This window comes from Lathyrus oleraceus, chromosome 4 (genome assembly GCF_024323335.1).
Source record: "Lathyrus oleraceus cultivar Zhongwan6 chromosome 4, CAAS_Psat_ZW6_1.0, whole genome shotgun sequence".
Classification (NCBI taxonomy): Eukaryota; Viridiplantae; Streptophyta; class Magnoliopsida; order Fabales; family Fabaceae; genus Lathyrus; species Lathyrus oleraceus.
This window is the reverse complement of record NC_066582.1, coordinates 448,360,751-448,370,604: the sequence shown is the minus strand read 5'-3', so window position 1 is coordinate 448,370,604 and position 9,854 is coordinate 448,360,751. Positions and strand designations below refer to the sequence as shown.

At 31.5% G+C, this 9,854-nt stretch overlaps 1 protein-coding gene across 1 annotated transcript; it reads right to left on the bottom strand.

Moving 5' to 3' along the window:
* Nucleotides 1-8,450: 8,450 nt before the first annotated feature.
* LOC127137918 (uncharacterized) lies at nucleotides 8,451-9,161 on the bottom strand. Its single transcript, XM_051064325.1, has one exon. The coding sequence runs from the start codon at nucleotides 9,132-9,134 to the stop codon at nucleotides 8,451-8,453; it is 684 nt and encodes a 227-aa protein (XP_050920282.1). The 5' UTR covers nucleotides 9,135-9,161.
* Between the last annotated feature and the right edge of the window lie 693 nt (nucleotides 9,162-9,854).

Here is a 9,854-nt window from a genome sequence, read left to right as displayed (position 1 = left end):
TGATGACATCCTGAGGGAGGGTCATATGCCGGTAGATGAGGATTTGCCACATAGAGTTGCCCTTGACTTGGGGTAACACCGGATGGATGTAGAGCAATAGCTCCCTCCATTACAATAATAGGTATGGGATGACCCTATTTTCTTAACAAGGCTTGCAAGGTTTCCAAGACCTATCCCTTTAGCTTTTCAAAAGACTGAGTTCCTCTTTCAATGCTTCTTGACTTTTCCTTAGCTCGGCCATCATCTTCTGAGACATGGTTCTTTGTTCAAAACGCGTGTAGGGAATCACTTTGCTGATCATGGACAAAGGATGGGTGAGTTTTTTTGTATTTTTTCTGGAAAATTATATGCATTTTGATGATATGCATATGCGATGGAATGTGAATGAATGCAATGCAAGCCATGTATATTCAGTTTTTTTTTCAACACACAGGTTCAAAAGTCTGAGGTACTGAATTTGATTGCTTCGTATGGAACAGGGTGCTCATTAGGTATGGTCTAGGGTTTCAAAAAAAGTTCCTAGAGTCATGGATCCATTAAACTGTTTGCTACCTGAGGCAACTTACTTGTCGGATATTAACTTCATCCAAAGAATCTACTCTAAGTGAGGTTCTCGCATGACCCAACGAGAAATTTATCTCGCGGACCCACACTACATAACCATCTTTCCTAATTGCTACAGGATTAAGGTTCTACAAATGGTCCTTAGAGTCATGGATCCTAATGAAAACATCAAAGCTTACTGCAACTTACTTTCCGGGCGACAACATCCATCCAAAGAATCTACTCTAAGTGAGGTTCTCACACCGACCCAACGAGAAATTCATCTCGCAGACCCACACTACTCAACCATCATTCATACCTTATATTTTTTCTCAAGACTCGGGTAGAGAGTCTTTCCCATAATGTTTGCAATCAGAGTATCCAAGTACCAAATCATAATTGAACCAATACAATATATTATATCAATATGACACTAAAAATAGCAAAAGTAATAAAAAAGTCACACAAGTAAACAAATAAAGGCACACAAACGACCTAACTAGGCTTGACTCACTTAGGGAAATTGGGGTCTTCAGCAGAGTGGCCATCTGTCGAACCTCGAAAAATGAAAACACGACTTAGCGAAGCGTAATCGCACGCTCGTAATGATGGACTAAACAGAGTCGCCACCGAACTTTATTTATTCCTAAAAAGGAAATGGGAAATATCGATAAAACCCAAGAAAGAACAACAATGATTATGGTCGTCGCAACCAAGTCAGGGTTTGGGGTCGATTACGCAAGGGGAAGGTATTAGCACCCCTCACGTCTATTGTACTCAACGGGAACTATTAGGTTAATTGTGTGTGTTAGTGTTAGCTTGAAATATTAGGCTTCTCAAGTTATTATGAGGGAAAGAATAATAGGATCAAAATAAAAGAGAACATGTTTTTGGATTTTTTTGCAACGAATGAGACTAAACCTAAGTTTTTTATTAATGGGCCTGATAAGATTTACAAATCCTGCTCCTACGTATCTCCGGGTGCAATAGAGAACTCAAGACTTACGTAGTTATGGATAGAAAATGTTTATTTCTTGATCTATTTTAGCGAAAACTATCTTGTATTAATCGACGAGAAACATTGTTTTACCCAAAACATGTGAGGAATGGACATTTACATCAAATCGAATGGATTTATAAATCAAAATTCGGAAATGTCACTTATCTCAACTCAACAATTATGTAACAACAACAACAAGTATATATGTAACAGCTTAAACCAAAAATGTATATATATGAAAAACTCAACACTGAAAGCAAGTATATATATGTATAAATACAAAGCAACAATAAACTTATATATAAAACTCTAAACCGAAAAAGAAAGAAAAATTATATATGTGAACAATCTAAGCAAAGTATGTTTATATATAAATCAAAACAAAATCAATATTTATTTATATATAAAAAGAACTATAATAAAATAACAATAATAGAAAAGGAAAAAATAAATATAAAAAAAGATTAAAAGAATAAATGGTTCTTTGTGAGAAGGAGTATTATTGTGTGAGTGAAAGGTGATAGTTTATCATTGTTGTGAGGTTGGTATGTGTTTACTGTAACTCACTTTTTCTATTCAAACTTCTTTTTTATTTCTAAATGAGAGATAGATATAGATGAAGTATACATGTTAATGTGAGAAAGAAGAAACTATGAAAAAAAATGGAGAGAATCTCATTAAATATGAGGAAGACGTGTAATATGGTGGGTGGTACCATTTTCTTTGCATAGCAAACAATGACTCTATACACTAAATCTTTGAAGGTGGTAAGCTATTGGTGAGCTTTTAAAACGAAAGAAAGTTTTTCTCTATTGCGCCGCTATGTTCATTTGTTGGAGGGTCTCTATTGGTCTCTCCCCTATAAGTTTCAGTAACATAGCATATATATACACTATTTTTTAGGGTTATAAGTTGTAATAAAAAACCAAAAGCGCCCTTAGTGAGTATTATTAGTATAAAATAAAATAAATAAAAAAACTAAATCGAATAAAATTAAATTATTCTAAATAATTAAAATTGGATCGAAACAAAAATATAGAAAATTCTAATTAATTATTCAAACATTTTGATAAAGAAATAAAATGACTTTAAATGAATACAACTCGAGCACAAAAATGCTCTAAAAATAAAATTGAATGCCCCAAAATGATCAGTGCGAAATAAACTTTTTGTAAACATACCGTTTTTTATCAAATTTTGAAATAAAAAGTGACCGATTAAAAGACTCAGACTGTTTAAAATGCGACTGAAAAAGTAGTCGAAAATTAAAACGAGCATGTCATGTTAAACTACGTGAACCATAGATTAATAAAACTGATGCCTGCATGCTTGCTTTTGAAAAAAAAATTGCCCGCTGATTTGACGCACATTTGAAAATTGATTCAATCAGTTTGCCTGTAGATCCGAAAATTTATTCTAACTGGCATTTTGGGCATTATGCAACATGAAATGCATGTTATGCTATGCAGATAATACAAATGTTATTATGATTGTATTGATTTATTGAATAAGGGTCAAATTTGAGGTATGACATGGGTAAAAAAAGTTTGTTTGTTGGTCAGTTTTAGCGAAAACTATCTTGTATTAATCGACATAAAATATTATTTTACCCAAAAATGTGAGAAGCGGATGTTCGCACCACATTGAATGGATTTACAAATCACATTTACGCCACTTATCTCAACTTACCGGTTGTGGATGAAACAATGTTTTATATCATCTTAAGACAAAATATCTTCGTTTTTGAAAAGGTTTCTTAGGTTGTGCCAAAAGGCAAAAAAAGTTTGAATGAGTTTGATATTTTTTTGGCGATGGCAAGAGCTTGGATTAGCGAGATATTCATCTCGAATCCTAGTCTCAGGAGCTCGTGGGATTCACCCCGTTCCGTTTCCATCTTTATTAAAAAAAGTGCTTTGAATATTTTTATGTATTTTTGAAGTTTGATTGGGAAAATGCATTCGACGTTGATCGAGGTTTGTTTATGATTATGAAAAAAATTGAAGTGGTTTTATGATTTGAAAAATGATTTGAATGTGGTTGGTTGATAAATTGAGATAGTGGGAACGGTTTGAAAAGAAAAGTTTCAAATGGGTTGGTTTTGAGATGATTTTGAAAATAGCTTAACGTTGGATCAAGTTTTGACTTGCCTTGAAAAATAGTTTTTAAAATGATTTTGGATAAGTGATTAGAAGTGAATTAAAATCGATGGTTAAAGACGGTGGATATGATTAATAATGTGAAGGGTGTGAATTGGATCGCGAAGGGGTGGATGTTCAAGTGTAGTGACACAAACTCAAGCACAAGGCGTAAATCAAATGCCATAAGAACCGAATGTACATACAAGCATTCAACAATGATAAAAAAAATACAAGAGCATATACAATATTTACATCACACATCCACAACAAATGATTCGGAAAAATAAAGTGAAAAGAAAAATGCACGGATTAAAATCATGACGCAAAGACGCGAATCAAAATCGCGTACGCGAAGACGTGCAAAGACCATCACAAGAAATTAAATTTTATCTAAACATAACAAAGTTGGATTGTCATTCTTAACACCAATAATAATTTAAAAAATTAAAAAAAAAATAAAATAATTGCTAACGCATAAGCGGTCATTGCAAGTCGAATTAAGAAACAATAATATAATCAAATCAAATGGAAGCACAAAATTGCAAATCGAAACGTGAATTGGTAAGCGCACAAAAATAACGGATTACCGTTATGCTAAAACCATCGGACGCATGTACAAAATCGAAACACAATGATAATCAATTAAAAATATCGCATATAAACCGTTAAGTCAACCAATAGATTGCTATACCTAACGTGATCATCGCAATATGAATCAAAATCGTGCGGATCTAAATATATTTTAAAAAAATTAAAGCCAAAGTAAATTTAAATGTGCTAAGAAAAAAAATAATGTTGCTAACGCAAGAATGCGATCATCGCAACCGGATCGAACTAACACAAATGACATGCATCATGCACACCAATATGCAAACAGCGTATCGACATGATTCAATCCGAATAACATAACCAAATAATCAAAACAACATTATATATATATATATATATATATATATATATATATATATATATATATATATATATATATATATATATATATATATATATATATATATATATATATATATATACCAAGTAAAAAAAAGAAGAGAATGAACTAAATAATAAACGATCACCAATGCAATGCAGTGAAGCATAAAAACGTAAGTCATTAACCGTCATGGCGAATATTTAACGGTGAGAGAGGACAGAAAATCAAAAAATGAAATTGCTTACTGTATCTTTTATTTTCTAGACAACCTCCCTTTTTAATTTGTTCTTTTGAAATTTTAAACAAGTGGATTCCTTTCTCATGAGCAGCCGTGTGTATTTTTTATATCCTCACCTTTCAGTAATACATAGTGTATATATATATACTAATTAAACTAGGGTTTTTAATAATTTTGAAAATTCACAAATATCCTTAGTGCTTAGTTTAGAGACAAAATTAAATAGTATTAACTAAAATAAAATAAAATAAAATATTAAAAAATAAATAAAATAAAAATATAATAAAAACACCGATAATTCTATTTAATTTTTCTAGATACTTTGACAACAGTGCAAAAATAAAAATACTCAAAATAAATAAAAGTCTGGCGCAAAAATGCCCCAAAAAATAAATTGACTGCACCAAAATGATCAACATGAAATAAAATTCTCGAAAATATACAGTGTTTGATTTAATTTTGAAATAAACTTTTACCGGTTAAAAGGCTCAAACTAATCAAAATGCGACCAAAACAGTAGTCAAAAGAATAAAACGAGCACACCAGGTTAAACTACGTGAAACGTAAATTAATATAATTAATATTTGCAAGCTCGATTTTGAAATTTTTCGTCCATTGATTTTACGCACAGTTGAGATTCAGTTTGACCGATCTGTCAGTAAATCCGAGAAATTATTCTGACTGACAATTTGGACATTATGCATGTTATGATATGCATATGATGTTAATGATTCGATGAATGCATTGATTCGGTGATTCATGGTCAAAATTGGGGTATGATACCATGCAAATTCAAAGTAGAAGAAACTCACTCTGAGGTATCCTTAACTATTGCAAAAGATGTATCACCTCAACAACCATGTCAACTTTGTCCATACGTAACCCCTCAATAAAACCTCAATAGCAACTAACAACCCCTACAAGTAATTTAATCCCCAACATCGGCCTCCCAATGACCAAATAGAACAACGCCCAAGAAGTTTTTTGCCATTACACGAAGGTCGAAAGATCTTAATCTTACGAATATTCAATTTGAGACATAATCCTGGACCTGTCTCCTGAATGATGTCAACGACTTTAGCCAACTCTTATGAATCTCATATGATGGTCCCTTAATCAATATACCAGACATGAAAAAGAAGCTTACAATTATATATTATTTGATGAATAAGAGGGTGTAATACAAGAGAAAAAATGAGATGATATAGTGGGTCATCTTGTTATAGTCTAGTGACTAACATAATATAGTCATCCCCTAGGTACAACATAGTTGTCTGGCCATAAAAAAATTCAATCCACAAAGAAATATATGGACATATCACCCTTTCCTCGAGTAATAGATCTGATCAATCTATCATGTTGAAATCATCCAAGAAATTTATTATGAGTATGGCCAAAGAACCATATTCATGTTGCTTATTGAACACCCTATTGGCGTTGTGCAAAATGACATCATCACCACCCGATACCACGACCCCAAATTGGAAGACATTGAAATATCATGGCATAGCTTTAGTGACATCTCCAAATATAACCCACAATAATTAGGTGTATCCAACAATTAGACATTAATAACGATGTCAATGATGCGGAAGCTACAAACTCTTTTAAACTCATAAGAAATCTTTCTCCTAGCCATACATTAACAACTAGATTGAGTGCACATAAAATATATCTTTCCACAAAAAAAGCATTATCCTTACAGTGCTTCTAATATATGTTGCCCTCACACATCATCTTTACCATTTGATGTTTCCTTTAGAAATGATTTAATGCACTTGAGATGATATCAACTTCAACCACTAGGGTAAGGTGGTCGACATGGATGAAGATGGTATGTACGAGGGTTTAGCCTCTAAAACCTTCATTGTATATTTGTTATAGGGGGAACTCTAAATGACTTTGACCCTTTCACAACTGTTGTGAAGTGGACATCAACAACCTTACGGAGGCATTTTCTAATGTTAGTGATCAATATGAAGTCCCTCATACCCAATATCATCTTGCTCAGAGCTATCAAACACGCTATAAACTAACATGGCAAGACCATTTTCGTCTCTCTAAGTAGCTAAGCATTCTAAAATCTTATATTGTTGCAAGATTTATGATTCCCATACTTGTGATCCCGCTTATTCTAAAGCTTGACCACCTGTAAAGTGCAAAGAGGAAAAAATTAACCACTAAACTCAAACACCTATAGATATTTGATCAACAACCACCTTATACAAAACATATTTCAGTTCTCGAGAGAAGGCCAAACGACAACTAAGAGGTATAATATTTACGATGAAGATAAGTGATGTGAAGATTCTCTCTAACTACCTTGCATCCAAAACAAGCCCCTCTTTCGTGTCGGGGGTATCAAAGTCTATTGTAGATGATTTTAAAATACCTATAATATAACATCCGGCCTCCTATGTCCCATGAGTAACTCGAACAAACTATTAGGATGATGACATGCCCAACTCATGGCATGAATACGCACACACCTTCCATACATTCATTGCTCAACCACCCTTAAAGACTCCTCAAAGTCCATAACCAAATCTTGATTACTCTCGATGACTTTCCATATTGCACTTTTCCTTCGTCATTGCATAGGTGCGGTGTATTCATATGAGACACCATACAATAAATACCTTTGCTTCCATCCTTGTCAACAAGGCAACAAAAGAATCCTCAAATGGATAATGTGAGTCTCCTATTTGAGTAGAAACCATTGAACAATGCAAAATTGTTTATCTTATATATTCAATACAAAATATATTTGATTGAGGAATTTTAATAAACAAGATTTGAACATCATCAAAAGAGTATTTCACCATGATTATGATGTTGTCTTGCTCTGCGTCTTTTCCTCTTCTCTTACGAACATATTTTATAATAAATGGACATACGTGATGCATTTAGTAGTAACATCATTAAAAAAAACCTAATCGAATGAATCCAAAAAAGAAGAAAACAAAAGTCTTGAACTTTTAGCGATTAAGAGAAGCTAAGAAAGTTGTTTATTTATTGAACTAATTCACATTGATTTGGAACTTTTGGCGGTAAAGAATAACTATTGAAAATAAGATTAAATTGTGGTTGAATTATGATTCCATTAAGATTATTATGCTAATTATTATTAACCAAGAGAGAAGAAAAATATAGGAATAAAAAAATTAATGAAATTGATTATTGCATATATAAAAAATTAAAACGAAAACAAAACATGACAGCAAATTGTCATTTAGGCACATGATAATATATATATATATATATATATATATATATATATATATATATATATATATATATATATATATATATATATATATATATATATATATATATATATATATATATATATATATATATATATATATATATATATATATATATATATATATATATATATATATATATATATATATATATATATATATATATATATATATATTCAAAAGTTATTTTTAATTGTACGAAATGATTTTGTTTTTCATGACAAGGATTAAATTTAAAAGTAACATCATTAATATATATATATATATATATATATACTACATAAAAATAAAATAAAATAGAATCACCATCTAATAATATTAATAGTGAATAAAATCATGAATCATTTTCAATTAGAACAGGTTGAGTTCTAATCATTGAACCCAATGGCATTTTAGTTTCACCAATCCAAAAAGTATCAAAAGCCTCACCGTTTTCTGAATTTTTCTCCAATTTTTTCATTTGCCTCATCTTTGCAGCCTTAACTAAAGTTACCAACAGCATAACCAACAAAACCAAACCAACAAAAGCTGTAACAAATCCTAAAATCCACCAAATGGTAAATAGATTCTTGTTGTACAATGGAGATGGAACCACGAGAGTATAATGTCCTGTCCCATATACTTCACAAACATATGGCTTACTCATGTTGTTGAATTTCAATATTCCATTATCTAAAAACTCTACACAAATTGGTGTGTCCTTTTTTTCATGCAACCTAACATGATGAAAATGTATTAAAATAGGTTTCTCTTGAATTACAAAACTCATCTTCTCTTTACCTATGAATGCATTTTCTGAAGATGTGTAAGCCACAAAACCAAAAACCGGTGCCACCATTGTGTAACTAGTAGGCACATTGAAGTAATGAGAAGACCAATTTCCAAAATTTTCATATAGTATAACCATTCTTTTCCTATTTGGTTGTGGCACAACATGTGGTGGAAAATTGAAGATACTATAATTCAATCCTCTTATGTAAAATGATGATGTTCTCAATCTAACAACTCTAAATTTCATTCCTGTGTAGTTAGAAGGAAGTGAAGTGTTATAGAAGATACCTGTTTTTCGATTTTCTATATCTTTGTTCACTTGCTTGCAAAAGAAGTCTTCTAATGATTCATGATCATGAGTTTGTAGGGTTTGAACCAAAGATGAAAGAAACATTATTATAGACATGAATAACCATATAACTTGCCACCATTTGTATTGATCCATGAATTATGTATATGTTATCTTAAAAACCTAATTGTATTGTGTCTATTGATGCAATGTTGAAGAGCTTTATGAACCAACCCCATCTTTGGAGCTTTCAAGATAGAATATTTGCACTACTCATTAGTGAGAGGAAACACGCAATAAAAAACCTTTACTCAACGAAATTTTGGAAACAAACTCGACGTTATGAGATGATTCTTGATGTCGTAGAGAATTGCAGTTGAATGTGACTGGGGAATCTTAATTGTGGTTTCCTCGCAATTGTATAGACTCAAAAACCTTAACCTTGATGTTGTACCGAAACCTAGTAGTATACAATCGCACTGAAAAAAATTGAAAAAAATTGATATAGAAATTCAGATTGTGAATGATTAGGTTCTAAAATTTAATGAGATCGCATCAAAGCTTTGAACTCTTCAACTCTTTGTATATATTTGTTGAGATGGTCTTTGAGTTTTTTGTGCCTAAAATTAAGAAGTATATATGGAAGAAAGTGGTTTAGAAATAATAAGTATATATAAG

Excerpts from the sequence above, each read along its gene's own strand:
- LOC127137918 (XM_051064325.1), bottom strand. The coding sequence starts at position 9,134 with ATGAAATTTAGAGTTGTTAGATTGAGAACATCATCATTTTACATAAGA.